Raw genomic sequence first — 21,064 nt, 5'->3', positions numbered from 1 at the left:
CTTGAAGATCTTCCTGCTTGTTGCAGAGCTTCAGAAAGCAGAGATTCAGTGGTGAGGAGCCAGCACAGAAGATGGGATGGGAGAAGTAAATGGCAGAGATAATACGACTGTATGTTCTTCAGTTTGTACAGTGTATTTGATCAGTGTTGTGGTGTTCATCAGTTTAGACTCCAGAACTTCAATATGTTGGTTTATTCATATGGAAGTGACGGAATTTAGAACTTGAATATGTACATGTCTGTGCACAGATTTCAGCCAGTGGAGTAAGTGCAAGCAGAAATGCTTTGCCGCCTTTGCACCCGAGCTAGACACTGTGCATGGGTGTTTCATCAACAGTTTTTGTTGATATTCCTCTGAAAGCAACGGAAATGTCAGACCTGAGGCTGCTGCAGCATCTGTAGGGAAGTGAACTGTGACGGTTATAGACACCAGATTAAAGAGGATAGTACTAACTATCCCCAGGTGATCACAGAGGATCGGCTTCTGATGCAATATGAAGATGATGAATCATTTTACCTTTTACTACTCAAGAGCAGGTAGAAAAATCCTCTGTGCTTGAGACTTTAATTTGTATTTTTAGTCCCAAAGTGTAGATGATGAATTTATTGTCATGTGTTGTCTTCTGTGAACTTTCTTCCTGCCCTAGCTGTTATCAGGAGTGGGACCGTAGGTTTTGGGGTTTTTGGGTGTGGTGTTCCGCCCCCCGCCCCCCCCCCCCCCCCTATTTTCTGATCCTCCCATCCTCACTGACACTGATCTCTGGAGAGGGATGCTTTGCTGTGTAAAACCCCTGGTTTTCAGGGCTTGGCAGGGTGGTATTGCACCCAGACTGTCTTCCGAAAGCTGCAGGGGCAGCTCTGGTCACCAGGGTTGCTCCCTGGCATGCTGAGCAGGAAGGAGCAAGTGAGCCGTAGCACAGACAAACTGAAATACAAAATAGCCCCAGTGCAAGCATACAAGCAAGCTAGCACAGAAATGCAGGCAGTATGTACAGAAGATCTCATCTGCTTTCTCTTGCACAGCATCTTCCATAAGGCAAAACGACTATAGTTTGTAGGGTTTTGTTTTTGCTTTGCTTATCTGGTTACACTGAAGCAGGATGGCTGGGGAAACACTAAGAGCTGTAAAGGTGATTGCTTACAGATGTGTCATAAACTGGGGGCACAATAAATTATACAGTTTTCCAGGCAGGAGCACCTGCCTAGGAGCACGGCACAGGCTGAATAATCATCTGGCACTGGGGCTGCTGTGGGGTGGGTGTTTGCTGCCTTGTGCTGAATTAGGGCTGTGGGGCTCCTTGCTTTTCTATTTTGATGTGTGAATCATAAATCCCAAAGTGTTCTTGTTTTCTGCTGAGATGGCAAATGACTGATCTACATTTGGAAACTTGCGTTTGTGGAACTTACTTAGGTTTTAAAATCAAACCAGTCGAACAGTACATTTTTGTAAAGTTAATGCTCTTAAGTTGGTTTTGTTTATGTTGGTAGATTAGTAGTTAAAATTAAATGAATGACAATTAAAGACATCATGTAAAATGCCATCTCTGTCATGTAGACTTCTCCATCAGTTTGATTATCATCACTCTGACTTTTATAGCTTCCAAGAAGACTAGTTTTAGCCAGGATATTAATCCTGTGAAGAATTTAAATTCAGGTGAGGCATGCGTGTTGGCGGGGGCGAAGCATGATCAGAAACCATGTTAAGGTGCTGTTGAACTGAGAGGGAAGAGCTGGTAGGTGACATTAATGGACGACTTAATGCTTTTTCCTCTTTTTCCTTAGGTTGGTACAGGGGTTATACACTACGAAAGAAATCCAAGAAGGTAAGTGTTGCCAGAGCAGAGTGCTCATTTTTCTTTTGGACAGAGATAATATAGTATGGCATTGGGTGTGTTGTTACAACGGAGATCTCGGGCATGTATGACGGTGCTGCATGGGAGCAATCCACCATGTGTCCACTGATCTCTGATAACTGCTGCTGCGCAGTCTCAGCCCCTGGTAAATGTGAATTCTTCAGGTTAACTGAAACTTATCTTAGCAAGGCCTAAAAGCTGAGTTGCATATCTTTTTTTTTTTTTTTGCAATTTAAGGGTATACGTGTATGTACGGTCAGTATAGATGGCTTTGTGCACATCAGCTTGTTTTCTGCAGTAACTGGTGTACCACAGCCTTTGCCTCAGTAAAAGGTTCAGAACGTTATGTTCTACTTGATGTGTTTTAGAGGCTGAGACTTTGCTTCACTGTCTGTTAAATAACGTATTACTCGTAAAATGCAATTGCATCTTCAAAAGTGATACAGAGATCTACATTGTGATTTTCAGTTGTTCTCTGTGAGGGTGGGAGTAATCTTGTGCACTGTCGTTTTGCCTAGCTGCTAGGCTTTCAGTGTGCATAAAGGGCTGCTGTTTATAGCAGCCTTTCTGAAATAAAAAGAAAGGAAACGGCACAAATACTGGTTGTAACGTTGTGTTTTATTTTTTGAGCATTTTACTTTATAGTAGTAATTAACTAGAATTAAATGACTTCTGGGTTTGCTTCTTTTTTCACTTACAGTAAAACACTTCAAATGTAGTGTTTTGCTTACAGAGGTGCATTTTGAGTTGCGTCTGCATGTCTAAAAGTACAGAGTGGAGCTGTGTGGTTCATCCCACACATTTCCTAGCCTGGCCTGTTCTATGTTTTTTCTATTCTATTTTGATATTTTCTTTTTTTGGAAATACACTAAATTTCTTATGAACTGTGTTTCATGAGCGTGCCTTGTACAGTCTAAGAAGCAGTTACGCATTCTTTTTGTCTTAAATTAATTCCATGTGTGGCTGCATTTGTCTGCTACTAAATGTAGTGATTTTTTTTCTTTACTGGGACAAAAAGACACCTCCCCACCCCATACCCCCCAGTTTGTGTAGCTTTCTAAGAATTTCTTTTTTTTTTTTTTTTTTTGCATTCCCAGATGATAAGAAAACTGAACTGCTACCTCAGAGGGTGAGGTGGAAGAACTTACTGTCTCAGCTTGACTTGAATTATTTTTTAATATGAGCTTACACAATTTTGGACATATTATTGTATTTCTGTACTCTCGATTAATTTAGAACGTTTTTTCAGAAAAAACAGTACTGGTCTTTTGCAGTACTGCCTGTTGAAGGGGTTTTTGGCTTTTAGCACTAACAGTAGGTTGGCTGTAGAAGACACTACGTTATAGATAATTTGTGTACTATGGGTTGCAATGCAGGATGCCCGAGTTCTGTGTGTGTGTGTGCCTGTTAATTTCAGAGCAAGGCAGCCCAGTATACTGCCCATTTTCATGCAGGTTTATTTTAAGAATAAGACGACGACTGGAAACAGTATAGAAAACTTTGGGAACAGAAGCAACATCTTCTAGCAGGGTGAGGGAAGCTTGGTTAGATGTGAGGTAAAGCAAGCAGCAGGGCTGGGTTACAGGCAAAATGTAGTAGAGGAGCAGATCTACGTAAAATCATCTGTCTTTCACACTTTCAAAAGGACATCTGTCTTAATCGGCATTCGCAGATAATCATCCAGGGACCTGAAGAATTCACGTCAAACTGTGCCTTGAACTGGGGAAGGAAGCACCCCTTTGCAGGGTCACTTGTGACAGGGTGTCTCTGCTGTTCCCTTCAAATTGTGAAGATAGGTTTAAGAACACTGATTCTGTATTTGCGAAGGTTACAACACCTTCTTGAAAGGACATGCAATACAAAATTTAAGTGTACATTAAAAAAAATCCAAAACACCATAGCATAGCTATTCTGGTGCTTCAGAGTATGTGAATGGCTGTGCAGAGCCGGCAATGTGTCTTGGCATACTTTTACATAATAGATACAGTATGTTATATGCAACTGTTTTTTTAAAACTTTTTTTTCCTCTCCTTCCCTCCCAAAGGGCATATTTCCTGCCTCCTATATACATCTTAAGGAAGCAATAGTTGAAGGCAAAGGGTAAGTTCTGACTTGAAAATAATGAAAATTCATTTTCCTATTTGTACCGATCTAATTTTGGTGTATTATCAGCTAACTTTACACTTGTTTCCAGTTAGTTAAGGAGCTGATGACCAGAATGTTTGTGTTTATTTTTGAAAATAAATTGGTAACTCACCTGAAGTTCAACTGACATCAGCAGTGCTTCTGGCTATTACTGTCCTTAGCTGCGTTGTCATATAGATGAGCAAAAACATAACCTTCTTTGTATTAGTGTAAATATTTCAGAAGAATTAATAACTTAACGTTTTTGTTCTGTAACTTTTATTACTCTCTCGACTAATAATTACCTAGATTAACTTCCTCTACTCCTTGCCCCCTGCTTTAATTCTCTTTTCAGTTTTCCCAACTTCTTTTACCTTCCAGCCCTGGAGTCTTATGCTTTCTGCCTGATATATTAAAAGAGGTCTTTGATATGAGATACCTTTTTTTTATGCAGATGAAATTTAAGTAATTTCTTAATTCCTTCTTCGGTAAATCTCGTAGACTGGACTTCTCACTGAAAGCCATTATCCAGGCATCAATTTCTGCCTTACGGAGAAGTTTTGTAGAACTGTTCATTTTGTGATTCTCCTGCTCCCTTCCCTGATGTGTGTGACACCAAATAGTTTGGGCTGGGTTTTGTTATTTAACAGTTGTTAAAGTTCAGATCTTTATATATCAAATCAGCTTTGCTGGACATGCATGTAAAAGTTTCTTATATTGATACAAAATTTTAGTTTAAAAACAAGAAAAACCCCAACCAAATCCCAGGGAAAAAAAGGTGGAGTGAAGTTAATAAATAATTAGCGAGGTATGAAATGGAGTGAAACAGGATTATAATATTTTATTCCTTTGTGCCTGATTTATTTTTATACACTGTTAAATATGTAAATGATAAAACTACTAATCATGAGATTGCTGCATAATGTCATCTTTCTTGCTGATTACAAAACTGCCTTTAAGTACCCTGCTTCTGAAATATTAAAAGATCTAGCCTTTTCTTACTTTCACAACACGTAATTTTAAAACAAGTCATACAGAAATTTCATGACTTGCATGCTTGATATTTCTTTGGAAGACCAATAGTTTGGAAAACAATTATGCATTAGTGTCATGGCATTGTAGGTTGTGCATATCTGGCTTTCATCTTGGTTGCCTCTTGTAAAATCAGTGTCTCAATAACAAATGGTATGGTGAGGCATGTATCAATATCCTTAGCTTCTGAATATAGAAGTAAGGGGAGGGGGGGGGAAGAGGGAGTGTGAGTTCAGTAGTATAGTCTCAGCCCACCCTGAGTACCCTCTGCTGGTGCACACTGCTTCTCCTGTACCTGATAATACATTCTTTTTAAACTTATAAATTTATCGTAAGTGATGTTACTGTAAACCCTGTCATTATTGAACTGTCTTTGGAAATGAGCAGTTCTTTCTTAGGAATGATTCTACAAACCTTCCCAAAACTACTGCTTAATTCAAGCTTTTATTTTTTTCTCTGCCTTTTAAGACAACATGAAACAGTTATACCCAACGAGCTCCCTTTGATTCAGGAGGTTACCACAACGCTGCGGGAGTGGTCCATAATATGGCGGCAGCTATATGTTGTAAGTATCAACTTCAGAAAACATTTACAATAGTATAGATTATGAAAATATTGCTGCTGTGAAAGGTACAGTGAGAAGTATAAAGGAACTATTGATGAAATTCCACTTCTGCTGTTGTTTTTAAAGGCTACTTCTAGTGCTGAAAAGCTGTTTAGCATCTTCTATGTTAAGGCCTAAATCTCAGTAATGTTTCTTTTGAGTGTTTTCTCAGTGTATATTTCTTGTGCATAATCAGTTTTTTTAGCGTTACCTTGATCTAGCAATAATCTTGAGCAATTACAACCCATTTTTCATGGGGTGCTATTATACAGAATACATCGGGTATTTAAGATGTATACAGATTTGGAAAAATCTAATACACAGTTGTGTTAATGAAATGAAGAAAATGGTTTTCAGGGCGGTTCTTAAGGCTGTTGGTCTATGTTATGGAAAAACTGCGTATTTGATGTCGAATTTGTGGACATAAACTTAAACTTTTGAAAAATCATCAGTGTAAGCCTTTTACCTCTCATTATTCTTGCACTTGAAGTTGACTGGTCCCAATTTATCTTGACCTTTTATATGCATGGTTATTTTCATATGCTTAAGCTCCAAGCACATAAGAATATATTCTTAGAAATTTATAGTAATAAGCATTTGCATTTATAGTCTCTCAGATGGGATAACAGAAAGATACAGTAGCCATGAAGCTACACAGATGAAAGTGCTCATAAGTAAAGTCTAAGTAGAGTTCAAATTCACACTTAAATGTGCAGGTCAGATGTAAAGCGACAGCATGCCATAGGGCGTAAGGCACCTAGCTCAGACTTTTTATGCTCTCGTTGTGTAAGGTCACCGTAACAAGATAAGGGGGGAACATGAAAATCTTACATAAATGTAAGTAGGGTTTAATGAAGACTCTCTGCTTCTTATAAATATATTTGAAATCTTCTATCACAAAAGTACAAGCTGCATAATGAAGATACTAACTGGTTCTGAAGATGTTTGTGTTGACTAACGTGGTTTTAATTGCACCCATGAAAACAAAGATTAAAAATATAGTATGCTGGAAGTGATGTAATGTTGCAATAGATGAGGTGAAGGATATATGAAGAGAAACAGATTATATATTAAAGAGAGAGCTTTAATGTGATGTGATACTAGAGAGGTCACGTGTTGAGGAGCAAGGAAATAGGCAGGCAGAAGCAAACTAGGAGAAGCAGAATCTATTGAGGGTACTGAGAACAGCTTTGCCCATGGTTCCACTGCTGTGTGCTGCTGAGGACAGTGAGGATTACATTTTGACCCTGATGTCTTTTTTGGGGGATTATCCCGAGTATGAAACCTGATATTTCTTAATGTCAGAGAAATACCACTTGAAGAATCGCACAAGACTTGGTTGTGGTGCACATGAAATAAGAAAGGAAGAATAGCAGAGAGACATTTTAAAAAGTTTTCTTACCAATACCTGTGTGTGCTTTTTGTAGCGGTAATTTTTAGGAAGTTATAGAATTCTTTTGGTGTGGGGATCAGTTGATGAAACAGTTAATGTTTAACATCTCATTTGCCATGCATTTACTTCCACAAAGACATACAAACAGCTAAAGAATACTGCAGTGCTTTGCTAGTAACTTTGAATTCGAGAGCAGGCGAAGTGTGATGGCAGTAGTGGCCTTAGTTGGTAGCAGAAAATGTTTCAGTCCCTGTTACAGCTTTACTTTGAGCAGGTAGATTACTTAATGAACTTGTTTTGTATCTCAAGGATATTTGTTAGATTAATTCTATGTAGTCCACTGCCAAAAAGAGCGTTGGTGCACTGGGATCGCCTTTTCAAGGGAAATTTGGTTTAATGGAGGCAGCCAGTTTCAAACTGGTCAGTCTGCAGACTAGAGAGGTTTTCCATGTTGTTCACATCTTGCATATCAGAAGTCATTAAATGGCCACATTTATGCCTTTATTCAGATTGTAATTCGTGTTTGAATATTGAATAGGTATTCAGTTTTGCAGGTAGCAGAGAATGTGGCATATTCTTCATCTCACCAGTTTGATTGCCTGCAGCATCGAAAATCATGAACCTCTTTCCCATTTGGATTTGTCTGTATTTTGCTACCGGCTACATGTGCCTGTTGTGCCTTTCTCTGCTACATTAAAAAGCTTTTAATAATGGGTATTTTCTCTCTGTGAAGGTTTTCACACTATAATCAAGTCAGTTTTTGATAATCTGAACAGACTGAAGTCTTTAAGTTTCACAGTTAGATACTTTTTCCCCCTGAGTCTTTGAGTCATTATATTCTTTTCCTGCACCTTCTGCAGTTTTTTTGTTGTCTTTTATATATAGCGCAGAATTTTATTTTAATTATCTAATTATTCCGGTTGTTCTCAGTCAAATAAGGCCTAGGTGTAGTCTGCATGAAAGGTAGCTACATGTAGCCCGAATAATTCATTGATGTAGGGTGTTTAGAAAGATGTATTCTTTTTAAGAGTGTATTAAACTCATGGCTTAGATTTTAAGGGTTATGAAGACAGTAGGAGAGACTGCTTCTGGGTAACATCAAAGCATTCAGGGCCTCTGTGTTGTCTTTGTCTTGACGTTATCTTTCACAATAAAAATAGAAAGGCCGTTGTTCTGCAGCTTCAGTTTTGCATAGCATTGTTTGTGCTAAAATTGTTGTCTGTATGCACTGTCCACAGTTTAAATCAACATGTCAGATTCTGTTTTGTGGTTAAAGATTTGATCTTTTGTCTCTGAATGCATGGGTGTATGGGCATGCATATAGAAAACCCTCTGCAAAAGAGGTTTCTTCTATTGAAAGCCTGGAACTTCATCTTCCCGTTTCCTAGCTTAGCTGAATGTTGCCAAGGAAAGTTTGTGTATGCTGCTGGCACTGTTTAATATCCATAGTTCCAGCCTTTATAAACAATTAAGCTATTTAACTTCGTATAAGGTTTAGTGCTTTTCTGTTTGTTCACTTTCCTTCAGATGTTACCTGTGGACTCATAAGACACTGATGCACTTGGCTTTGCACGCTAAGGAATTTTTAAGTGTTACTCTGAAGGTTTAACTGGGGGGGCGGATTCTGTAATATGTTGCAGATGGAGTGTTGCAGCGCTTGAGCCTCTTGGTGTTAAAATCCACCATTTTTAGTCCTGTTCTACTCAGTATAGAGGGTCATTGAATAAAGTTACTCTGTAAACCCATCAAAGGATCTCTTTCCTTTGAATGCCTGTTCTGAATACAGTATGATCCAGGTTTTAAGTTAACATAAACACAGGCATTTACATTTGTAAGACTGTCTTCAGTGTTCTGTGCCATAGAAAGTTAGGCTCCTAATTTAGAGTTGTTTGTAGACAGTTACTTTTTTGAATTTGTATTTTATAATTGCATTTTATTTAAAAGATGCTCAGTAGACTTCAAAACTAACTTCTACCCGTCGTTTTCCTCCAAACAGCAAGATAACAGAGAAATGTTTCGCAGTGTACGGCACATGATATATGATCTTATTGAGTGGAGATCTCAAATACTGTCTGGGACCCTACCCCAAGATGAGCTCAAAGAACTGAAAAAGAAGGTGACTGCCAAAATTGATTATGGCAACAGGTTTGTGAACAATGTTTTCCCAGTCTTCATGCTTAAAACCAAATCAGCTTGTATAATACACAGCAGCTGTCAACAACTTCTTGCAGGATTCTTTTGTTCCTGTATTTATGGAGATGTGATAGTAGCATATTAACAGTCCTGTTATAGCAAGATAAAGAATGAAGTTGATACAGCATCTTTAAAGTGTAGTATAAATTATAATATATGAAGTGGAATAAATAGATAACTCTCTCACATGATATTATCAATTTGATACTAGTATGAAGTTGTAATTTTTAAGGTCAATAGGAAAGTGCAGGTATTGTCTCCATTCAAAATACAATTTAAACTCTACTTGCTTTTCCAGCATAAACAGTTCTTGCCTTCTCAACGCCACCAGCTGCGTTTGCCCTGGAGCCACTTATCTGTAATGTGATGTTGAAGTATTTGGCTCCAAAACATCGTTAGCTCATTGTTCCTCTACTTTATATAGTATCCAGCTTGTACCAGAAGATTAACAGAGAGATTTAATAAAAGAAAGTATCTACTTAACAGAAGAGAATGGAAATTGTGAAGGAAACATTTACTTACCCCCACCTCAAAAGACAGCAGTATAGGTTGCATACATTAGATATGTTAGTAATTCAGATGTATGAACTCTCCAAACAGTGGTCTGCGTTTAAGGTAATTTTTTTTTAAATACAAGATTTAGGTTACAAGTTGTCTATACAGTTATGACTTCCCATTTTGATTGAAAATGAGAAATCATATCTTATTCGTAAATCAGAAAATTATTTGAAGCAGTGTTTTGAATACTGAGAGGCAGCGGTGTAGTACTGTGCACCTGGGGGCTGAAAAAGTTTTCAGCAAACCAGTCTTTAAATGCCTTGTGATGTAAATAACTCATTGAATTTCAGCTATTTGTTTTTATTCTTTAAGAACTGCCAGATTTGCAGTATTTTTGTTCATGCACTTTACCAGAAAAAGCTGTGATTTAAAAAAAAAATAATAAAAAATCATCAGTCACTGCATTCAGTCAGTAATTATCGTTTATAATCCAAGATATGGACTGTTGTACCTCAATAGACAATTAACCAGATGTTGTTGATATTATTTGTTTGGCTACTGTATTTTACCATCTGTCTAAGGAGTTGGTTAAAGTTACTCTGAATAACCTCCAGATGCTCAGTGTTCAAATACAATGGAACATCTTGTGCTGTGCTTTATATTCATAATGTTCTGATGGACTAATTAAGTGATCAGAACATTCTCTGTGGAGTACAGGAGGGAAGTGAATTTGAACTTCTGAGTAAAAACTCATAACTGAAAGATACCATATGTTTCTGATGTAGTCATACATTCAGTTTTGTCTAAAATAAGCATGAATGATGATTTCAATACCCAGACAGAATGAATTCATTATTCGTTTTATAAATGTTTTCTGATCTAATCATATCGTAACTGCTCCTGTTTTGTGAAATACTGATTTGCAAATAAGATTTTTTTTCTATAAATAAAGAGAACAGTTTCACTGCATGTTGTCAAAATAGCTGAGGAAGTGAAAATGGTCTTATGAATTTGTATTTTTAATGTATTTTTTGAAATTGGGTCAGGTAGTTTTGTTGTGAAAACACATTTTTTTGTTCAGTTGCAAAAATCTGTAACTGGGACACTTAAGAAAAAATCTCAAATTTGTTCCAAGCATCATTTTCAAGGTAAAGGATAAAACAAAGAAATTAAATCAAAGGAGTGTTTGCTTCTATTTATTTGACAGTCTGCACCCATTCTTGTCCTGTTGATGTGTAGTAGGCTGGGTGATTAGTCTTTCTCTGAATTTCTGGGATACCTTTTCCTCTGGTCCAGGCGGCTGTCTCCTGTGGAAGGACTCCGCTTTTGTCCATTGCAGACTGACAGTTACGATACAGGCGGTCAGTGGGTGTATCTCCTGCTGTGGCTGCCGTCCAGGAACGGTAGTAGGGAGAAGCAAGACAGTTTTGGCTGCTTTTCTGTTTGGTTTCAATGATGAAACCTTTTTCTCACTAGAAAATTCATGTGGGAGTTTGGTGTTCCAGAGGTACTTAACAGAGTTTTGTGATGACTGGGTCCACTGATGGAGCTGAGCTTAGGAGGTGTTTCTTAATAAGCTGCTCCCTGCGCTCTGCAGCCTGTTTGAGTGATGATCATCCATCTTTGAATTAATGCAGTGCAATTAATTGGAGGGGTTTGTGCATTGACCCTGCCCAAGGCTTTGTGTAACAACTCCAGGCTTCCCTCTTGTTACAGAGGGATGAGGAGTTATCCTCTAAGTACACAAAACATGTCTTCATCTGCCACAGATCCCATTTTCTTTCCAAGTGATTGAGGCCTTTGTCCAAAGGGGACTTACTCTCAGATAAACCACGAATCTCACTGTGGCTTATCAGACACTCCAAGTTTGGTTTAAGCTCATTGATCAAACATATTTCAAAACCAAAGTTACAGCAGCTCCATCGTGAGATGTGTCTACAGATTTAGAAGAAGAAAACGGGGACCATATGAATTGGAACAGAGGTGAGGAGGTCTTATGGAAGATAGGTAGACAAATGTGGATCAACCTAGACCTGGTTATTTTTATCCTTCGTTCTGCTGCCAGCACTGTACTAACACGGAAAAATGTGAAAGGTCTTTCTTAAGACTGGATTTGATTATGGCATAATAAACCTTCCTCGCTGCAGAAGGTAACGGTGGACGTTAACACCCTGCTGACAGAAATCTGGCTTCTGCTTTAAATAAGGAGAAGCAACTTCTGCCTTCTTGTATCTCATAGGTTTTTGCTAAAACGTGAATATGCCTGCTTTGTAGGAGAATGTGGAGTGGGACACGATGAACTGACCAATTTGTGTGTGCTGTGGCTGTGTGGTTGGCTGTTCATTCTGTCAGGTGAATCAGAGGAGGAGACAAAAAGTTTCTTGCAAATTTAGTTGTTTAAGAAATTACCTCCCCAGCCGTTCTGCTATTGCATTTACATTGGTTCTTCCTGTGCTGTGGGAAAAAGTGACTTCCAGCCAGGGATGGTTATCTCCGGGGTTGTTGACATGTTAAATTGTTGTATGATGTGTCAAATATTTTTTTTTTTCTACCATATGCCAGGTGTGTATGATGTTGATGTTGAATACTTGGCAGGTGTTTTTTTAAGCATTGATTTGAGCACTGTTAATTCACAGCGTATTTTGTTTGTTTGTTTAGAATTCTTGATTTAGATCTGGTCGTTAGAGATGAAGATGGCAATATTTTGGACCCAGAGCAGACCAGCACGATTAGCCTTTTCAGAGCACATGAAATAGCTTCCAAGCAAGTTGAAGAGAGGCTACAGGAGGAGAAAGTAAGATATACTATGCACTGTAGCATTTCCCTTTGAAACATAAAACTATAAACTAACTAGGTCACTGTTATTTTTAGCATTGTAATGAAGTGTTTGATACGTTTATGAGTTATTATCAGACTTAAACATTTTGTAAGGACTTGGTTGTCTATACGCTGCTTAATTGTCTTTTTCATCATTTAAAGGGCTTAGTAAAATTTCTGGTTAGGACCTTTATCAATAAGTTGGCTACATTTGTAGGTTAATATCAGAGACACTTATCTAGCAGGTTTGTATGTTAAGTTGTCATGAGAGAATTTTTGAGAATTAAGTAGAATGTCCTCAATTATGTTTGTATTTCTGCATGCCAATACTGAAAATTTGTTTGCTGAAATAGAAGGGGCAAATTTAAAGACATTCTCAGACTTGAATAGTCAGCTTCTTTGCAATTAAAATTATTATTTTTAAAAGGAAGAACATTTATGTTGTAAGGAGTCCTGCCCATGTCAGCAGCAGTTAGTGGAGCATGGTATTCCTGAGGAGTCGCTCATGAGTGCGTTAGTGCAACTTAATGAGTTACTGCGTCCTGTTGAGTTTTAATGGGCCATGCACATGCTTGCAGCCCTTGCCAAAGTTGGTGTAAAAATACACCAGTTTAAATGAGCTTGAAACTATTACATTTTTGCATTCAAAGTTGTTTCTTTGTCCCTGCCTCAGCCAGTTTCCTTTTTTTTTCTGATGTGCATTCCTCCCTTCTGCCTAGATAAAGTAGTGTGTGAAAAGTTTATGGGAGCTAAATTCCAAGGGGTGGGTAACCTGTAGAAATGGCACTGTTTTCTTTCCTGTCTTTCTTGGCACTCTGTACCTGTCCTAAAAACATCAGAAAAAGCAACTTCCTTTTTTTTTTTTTTTTTTTTTTAGGTATATTTGAGGCTTTGCTTTTTTCTCTCTATTTGTTCAGCTTTCATTAGCAGAGTAAAGACACCCCCCTGTTTGTTTGTTTGTTTTCTTTATCCTTGTATGTGGTACTTCAAGACAGATCCAGAAAATGCAGTCTATTTCAAATCCTAATATAAACAAAGAGCACAGGAGTAGACATTCAATGAAAAAACTTCAGTCTGAAAGGTTTTAGGAAAGTTTTGTAGCAGTTGGATGTTTGCTAGGCTAAGTTAAACTTGAGTTTCTTCTGTTTTTGAATTACAGTCTCAGAAACAGAATATAGATATCAACAGACAAGCCAAGTTTGCTGCCACTCCTTCATTTGCTTTATTTGTAAATTTAAAAAATGTAGTCTGTAAAATAGGAGAAGATGCTGAAGTCCTGATGTCTCTGTATGATCCACTGGAATCAAAATTTATCAGGTAAGTGCTCTCCTGAGTGCACTCCCTAATCTGTGCTTATTCAGTTATAGTAGTGCGGTAGTTTTGCAGGATGAAAGTCAAATTTCTGTGAAAGGTGCAGGACAGGGTCACCTGGGAAGCAGCAGTGCAGCAGCACTTCATCGTCATGTTCAGCACAGCATCAGGCAAGTCCCTTCCCCTTGGGTACGTGTCCGGGTTGCGCTGTGCCCATAGTTTCTCTCAGCGCCGAGCTTACATGAGATGTGAACACATCTGCAAGGCTGTGTGCCCTCACTTAGCAGCACGAATCTGAGATACTGATTTCTAAAATACCCTGCCACTTTAAAGAAATTCTTACACTTCATTGCTGAGGAGTTGCTTTCTTTTTATAAATGATATACCCAAAGGGAAATAAATGCCAGCTATCCACTAAGTAAATATTCATTTTTTTAGGGTAAGTAGATCAGGTTTAATATAGTCTTCTGTAAATTCTGAAGCTGATTTTGTCTGCTTATGTTAAAGGAAGCCATTTCAACAGAAAGTCTTCAAAATGTTGTTCTTTCAGTGAAAACTACTTGGTGCGGTGGTCAAGCTGTGGACTCCCTAAAGATATAGACAGGTTGCATAACCTTCGCGCAGTATTCACCGTAAGTGTGCGCACGGTTCAGCTGGCAGACTTTAAAGCACTTGTTTCGTAGCTTCTGAATAACTGAGGAGTGTAATGGTCTGTATGTAAACAGCGTGGGGTTACCTCTGCGGGTGGGGATCCTGGGGGAGGCTTACATGAGACATTTCTCATAAGTACTACTGAGTATTCTCGACACCTGGCTAAAATCAAAGTTGCTCTTTGAAATTTTAACTTCCTAGAAATGATTTTGCCGCCTAAGCAATTAATTTACACAGAAGTTGAGACGCTTAAGTACTGTTACAAAAACTCCCTTTCTCAGAGAACAGTTTGCCCCGGTGCAAGAGACTAACGTGGCAAAGGCAAATTCTGAGCAGCAAGCCTTCTGCCTACTAAAATGGGACTTGAAATTCAATTATTATAAAGTAATCTGAAGAAATTTTTATTTCTAGGACCTGGGAAGCAAAGACCTGAAAAGGGAGAAGATCAGTTTTGTCTGTCAGATTGTGCGAGTGGGCAGAATGGAGCTGAGGGACAACAACACGAGAAAACTAACTTCTGGGCTGCGGCGACCTTTTGGAGTAGCAGGTAAGTCTGTGTGCCGTATCTGCCTATATCACATTATATTCTTGTGTAGAAGCTTGGATGTGTGAAACTCCTGTGGGATTGTATAAACTCAAAATTGTTCTAAATTTAATCAGACTGATTGCTGAATTTTAGAATTTACTGTATCTTCCAGGACTTGTGTTAGCTAGAGATGCCAAAGGTTATTTGCAACATGGTATTATTTTATAGGAAAATTCTGAAATTATGCAGTTAACTCCATCCCTCTTCTGAGTCACCATTGCTTCCAATCCCCTAGGGTATTCCCTCAGCAGCCATCTTCCCATGTTGATCACTTAATTCAGTACACTTTGTTTTTGTTTTCAGTAATGGATGTTACTGACATAATTAATGGAAAAGTTGACGATGAGGACAAACAGCACTTCATACCATTTCAACCGTAAGTAGGGAATAGTTTAAAGAATAAGCAGAAGTGAAAGAATTAAGATTTTAACTTTCATTTAAAAAGAACACCAAACAACATTTAAAACTTTAGATTGGAAGAAGTGTTCTGTAGATATTCTGAAATTAATTTATTTCATTATTTATTTTTTATTTTAAGTTGTACTTACTAATATTTCTTCTTGATACTTTCCCATTAGTTATAATAGTGGTAGCCCCAGAAATTTTTCTGCTTGTTAAGTCTTGAGTTTAAAGCATGCATTCCCAGTTTTGCAGTCTTGGTTTGTTTTTTTTTTTTTTTTTTTTTTTAAGATGTCAGGGTGAAAATGTGTTAAGAGGTGAAATGCTTAGAATAAGTACATTACTGGCTTAGCTCTGCCTGAGGTTGACAAAGACCAGCAGCATTACCAAAATCCACTGAAGGGGACTTCTGTGAAATTAGGCAACAATAACATTTATCTTTTCCTTTGTAGCAGATATAATTTCATAGTAGGGGCCACATTAATTGGAATAAAAACAAAAGTTGAGAATTTGAAGGATGGCTTGATATACCTCCTGCAATATCTCCTTAGTATTCAACATTATCATGCAAGACATATAGCAGAAACCTTGGGGAGTTTGGTTGGGTGGTAAGGGAGGGGATGTGTCTGCTCACACACCTGTTGTAGTTGGTTCACAGAATCAAGCAGATCGGTTTGCTGTGCGGATCTGGTCTTGCTTCTAGTAGTCATCTAAAAATGCAAACCCTTCCACAGTGACTCTAAGGTTGCTGCCATGGAGTTTGACAGACACTATTTTATGATAATAGCAAACAGCATTATTATTATTATTATTTTATTGAATAATGAAATTAAAATAATAGCTAATAGCAAATACAGATTTGTTGCCCTTTTAAAGTAGGGACATGTATGAATTTAACATAACATCAAAGATCAGTTTTGACTTCCAGCCACAAAATCATATTGAGGAATATGGGTTTAATAGTCTGAATTTTTGTGAATATATAGAAAGTGTAGGAAAAAACCCTTTTAGAAGTAAAATGTTATTAACAAAAGAGAATGTGTAGCAAATACTCTGTTCCATCCATAGTTCATAATTTTTTTATTTTGTTTTTTTTATTATTCCATGAAATAGGGAAATGTAGTGGGGATAAGTCAAATGAATGTGCATAATATATGAATGCTTAGTTCTTCCATTGTGTGAAATGTTAGACTGCTGTCTGCTCAAAAAGGCAAAGCATAGTTATGTTAGCTAAATTCCTTGATTAATATACTAATAGATACTCAGATATCTCAAGTTAACTTTATTTTGTAAAATAAGCTTAGTTCAGGAAGCCCTTGTGGTTTGAAGATGTAGGGTTGTTGAGAGGATTGCAAATTCTAGGTGCTATAGGAGCCAAGCAGGTATATGCCTCAGGTCTGTAATTGTTTTGTTTGTGTGCAGCGGTGTCACTGGAGTGGTGTAGAGGGTGTTAAGGTAAAAACCAGAAGTACAGTTCCATTTTTCAAGGAAAACGGGTTTTTAGGGAAGAGTGCGTTCACAATATGTTTATTGTGTGGTAAACAATAGCAAGCTTATTTTTTAGTGAGTGTGGAAGTATGCAATGAAAATGAATCTTTGTATATCAAAGTGAATGCTAATGGAACATCTAGTTTTCTGCTCCATTAACACCAATTTTTTTTTTCTATATATCTAAATTAGCTTTTTGAAAAGATGTACGATGTGTTTCCCCCCCATCCCCGCCCCGTACTAAATTATTCATATTCTTTTGAATATACTTTTTCAGAAGAATGTTTTAATGTGAAAACATGCGATGAATACTGGTGTCATTGTTTCCAGCATAGACTTAGGCTGTATATATGAGCCACAGTCGTCTTCTCATTCCATGCTTCACTTCTGTTGTACCACATGCAATTCTGTTTTCATATCTTTGTTTGTTTGTATTCATTCAATAGCCACCAACACAATGGTTGTCAAAAGCCCTTGGCAAGATTACTTAAATGACACTTAATGCTGCTGTTTATTTATAGTTTCCATCTTTTCATTTATTCATCAAGTTTAACAGAACGTTTGGATTATCTGCTGTTCTTCTCCTATGCCATTTCTGTGAGATTTATGGTAGCTTTTCCTTTGGACGGTATGCACTGCTGCTTAACCTATAGAATGACAGAAGTGACCCTGGAGGTGTTGCAGGGCCAGTCTGCTATATATATTAAAGAGAAGACTGCCTGTATAGGTTTTCACTGCTTAACGGGATTCTCAGAGGGAGACATCCCATCCTTCCTATCCTCACAGAGCGTTCCTGGGGCCTGTGCATGCATGTCCCTGAAAGGAGAAGTAACAATGCAGGTGTGCTGTACTTCTCTCTGGTAGATCAGCATTCTTCTGATTAATGATCTTCCTCTGTCTTTCTTGTTACCTTTTCTGTCCTTTGTCTTGCGTTGACTAATACTCTTTGTCACAACTATGATATGATCTTTTGTGTTCCCTTGTTACTGTGACTTCTGGTTTTCTGTGACCCTTTGTTTCCTGGTGTTGGTCGTCATGTGCATCCTCCAGGCTAGCGTTGGATGACGCCATTCGACACAAGCAGCTGAACATATCATCCCGTTTTTCACCCAGGGTGGCAGGGGAGAATGATTTCCTTCAGACTGTTATAAACAAAGTGATTGCTGCTAAAGAAGTTAACCACAAGGGTCAGGGTACGTACTGTTCTTTATATACACCGGTGTACCTAAAACTGCTTATTGCTTGATTTGCAACACGTGATGACTTTAATTTTGGATTCAAGGGCGCATAACATTACCTTCATTTGTTAGCTGCCGTTTGATAACAGACAACGTGTTTGCACTGTTGGTTTCCCTTCTTCCCCACCCTGCAGGGCTCATTCTGCTACCCTGCTGTGCCCCGCACCTTCCCCCCCTGCCCCACGTTAACTCTACGGGTTGTCTGTCATTTCCCTGCATTGTCCATCACTTGGACATCTTTATATTTCTGTATGGGAAATGACTTAGGGATCCAGCTCTTGTGCCCTTGAGCTGTGGACTTTGGCCTCCTAAAGTTGAAGAAAGGAATATTCTCTTCCTTCCCTTCCTTTGCCTTATTTTCCTGCTTTGCAGCTGCACTCGCAGCATTTGGTTCCATCTCCAGAAGACCAGGGCGTTGCGCCCACCAGCACTGCGCCCGCCTGAGCTTGGAGGTGGTAAGAGCGAGGCCCCAGCAAGGCAGCGCCGCTGGCACCTTGTCCTATGGGCTGCTTGTGGCACTGCTCATCGTTCAGTGTACGCTGCTGATGTCAGGCTGAGTTACCTCCTGAAGTCTGGGTTGTTGGGGTTTGTTTGTTTGTTTGTTTGTTTGGGTTTCTTTGGTTTGTGTTTATATAAAACACAATGTGATCACAATATGTCAGCCAGTTAAAAAGTGAATTGTGTGATGGCTCAGTTGTTGTGGTACTGGCTTCAATATTTTCTTGGGAGTCTTACGCAGGCCAGTGTGGAGTTTCCGCCAAACGCCTTGTAGGTGATATCTGTATCACGTGTAGGGGTGTCTATCTGAACAGTAGAGCCAAGGAATATTACGTACTTTTTTTGGTGTTTTTTACTGATTAATAGAAAATAAAAATCTAAATAAAAACTTTTTTTTTAAATGACCCATTAGCTAAAGAGGAGAACTTAGATCTGCTTTCCCCCCGGGGCCAACGTGTATTGGAAAGGAGGAAACATTTCAGCTTCTTTGATTCATTTCAGATTCTTTCCCTAAGAAAGGCCCCAAACAAACAGAAAAGGATTAAGAGTTGTTGCTCAGCCAGTCAGTGTAGGTACAGTTACTGCTTAATGAAATAGCAGCTGTTAGAACCATCTCTGGCAACAAGTCAGCTTATAGCCTTTTATAAGAGATTTTAATAAAAAAGAAACTGTCTGCCGAATACATACAAAATGAATGTATAGTTAATTGTGTATGTAACAAGATAACCCACAATTTGTTTTATAAATGAATATTTTTGGGTTTCTTTTTCATAGATTTTAATTTTAGGATTTTCTTCTACAGATTGCTGCTGTAATTATTTTGTGCTTAAACTTGATTGCCACTCACTTTACCAAGCGTAGGACTACTTTGGTTGGGTTATTTTGTTGTTTTTTGTTGGTTTTTTTTTCCCACTTTGGTATCTTTCTTTTTCCTGTAACAAGTGTGCCTGATGTTAGTTGGCAAGCAGAGGCATTTTAGTGGTTTCTTGTGCTACTGAAGAGAAAAATGTCAACTATGTAAAGCTGATGCTGTAGATTCCTTTGTGCTCAGTGCAGCAGAAACAACATATGGGGGTGGTGGTGATGAATCAATTCAGGGTATGTATCTGCTGTTGGTGCTGCCTTTGTTGGCATCTTGATATTGGTTGGTTGTAATACTTAAGTTCTTCCATTCAAATCCATGTTGCCACTTCTCTTTCTTCCTGTGGAAGATAAACGTTTCATTAGAAGGAACTTGTGGGAGTTCAAAGGATAGATACAAGCTTGTGGCAGTTCTGCTAATGGCTTAATAACTGTATTTCCACGAGAGCCTTTGTGGAAGACTTCAGTGGTAAGAGAAGTCTGGTTCTGCGAGCAGGAGGGATTCTTCTAGGGTTGCTCTGGCTCCGTGCCAAGGGCACAGTAGGCTTGCTTGCGTTTCCACAGTCCAGACTTCGGTAGGTCCAGCTGATAGCCGAGCATTTCTTTCTTCCTGTCTGTTGTATGCTTTTGCTAACCTGTTTTTCTTCTGAAGGGAGACCTGTTGTATTGAAATGTTTAGGCTGTGAATAAGATTTTTGGCTTTAGTAAGCCTGTGTAAGGGAAGCTACATGCCTCTGGTGTTAAACATATGCCTAACTCCTCCCTAGCAAGAGGCCTTCTAGATGGTATTGCTGCAAAGTGCACAATACAAAGGCCTGAATAGTTATTTTTCACAGATTTCCAGTTTCCCAGGTTCTTTATTAGCCAGTAAGCTTCCAGGTGAAGCTTTTATACAGTTTTTCATGAGGTCTGATATAATCAGGCATACATGTGTTGTACTGATGCTTCTGCTTGAAGTGGTGGGGTTTTTCTGATTGTTTTAAAATAATTTCCAAAGCCTCAGTTTTTGTAAATGAAGAGCGGTTACCTTCATGTATGTTCTTACATTTTAGAATGCGTAAAAATAATTCTTTTGTAACTAGGAAAAAATCCCACCAGTTTAATAATTGTGGTTTTTACACAACAGGTTTGTGGGTGACTTTGAAACTTCTTCCAGGAGATATTCATCAGATTAGGAAAGAGTTTCCACACTTAGTTGATAGGTCAACAGCCGTGGCTCGGAAAATGGGGTTTCCTGAGATTATTATGCCTGGTAAGTCATTGCGTGAATTAATGCTGCTTTGTTACATTTTAGCCTTCTTTAAATATCTCTATGTATGGAGGCTTTGCGGGGGGGAGGGGAGATGAATTTGAGGTATGGTTTACATCAGAAATAATGGATCGTCAAAGGATTTTGTCTCATTTAAAATAAACATAAAATACTTCGCTAATACCTCCCATGTGTGGCATCAATAAATAAAACTACATCCCCGACCCACCCCCCCCCCCCCCCCAAACATGGTGTCGCAGTGACAGTGGA

At 38.4% G+C, this 21,064-nt stretch overlaps 1 protein-coding gene across 2 annotated transcripts in view; it reads left to right on the top strand.

The window, feature by feature from the left end:
- The window catches only part of DOCK1 (dedicator of cytokinesis 1), a 319,129-nt gene that overhangs the window by 27,921 nt on the left and 270,144 nt on the right, over positions 1 to 21,064 (top strand). Inside the window, exons 3-13 of one of the 2 annotated variants that reach the window (XM_037399460.1) lie at positions 1,782 to 1,822; positions 3,897 to 3,952; positions 5,477 to 5,573; positions 9,002 to 9,150; positions 12,355 to 12,490; positions 13,673 to 13,830; positions 14,375 to 14,456; positions 14,887 to 15,022; positions 15,365 to 15,437; positions 18,062 to 18,141; positions 20,672 to 20,797. In XM_037399460.1, the coding sequence (XP_037255357.1) occupies positions 1,782 to 1,822; positions 3,897 to 3,952; positions 5,477 to 5,573; positions 9,002 to 9,150; positions 12,355 to 12,490; positions 13,673 to 13,830; positions 14,375 to 14,456; positions 14,887 to 15,022; positions 15,365 to 15,437; positions 18,062 to 18,141; positions 20,672 to 20,797 (1,134 nt within the window). Of the gene's footprint in view, positions 1 to 1,781; positions 1,823 to 3,896; positions 3,953 to 5,476; positions 5,574 to 9,001; positions 9,151 to 12,354; positions 12,491 to 13,672; positions 13,831 to 14,374; positions 14,457 to 14,886; positions 15,023 to 15,364; positions 15,438 to 17,998; positions 18,142 to 20,671; positions 20,798 to 21,064 lie in introns of both variants that reach the window. The other variant, XM_037399459.1, reaches the window with a different exon arrangement.

The sequence above is a fragment of the Falco rusticolus genome, chromosome 9 (genome assembly GCF_015220075.1).
Source record: "Falco rusticolus isolate bFalRus1 chromosome 9, bFalRus1.pri, whole genome shotgun sequence".
Classification (NCBI taxonomy): Eukaryota; Metazoa; Chordata; class Aves; order Falconiformes; family Falconidae; genus Falco; species Falco rusticolus.
The sequence above is the reverse complement of the archived record's forward strand: the minus strand, read 5'-3'. Positions and strand labels throughout refer to the sequence as shown.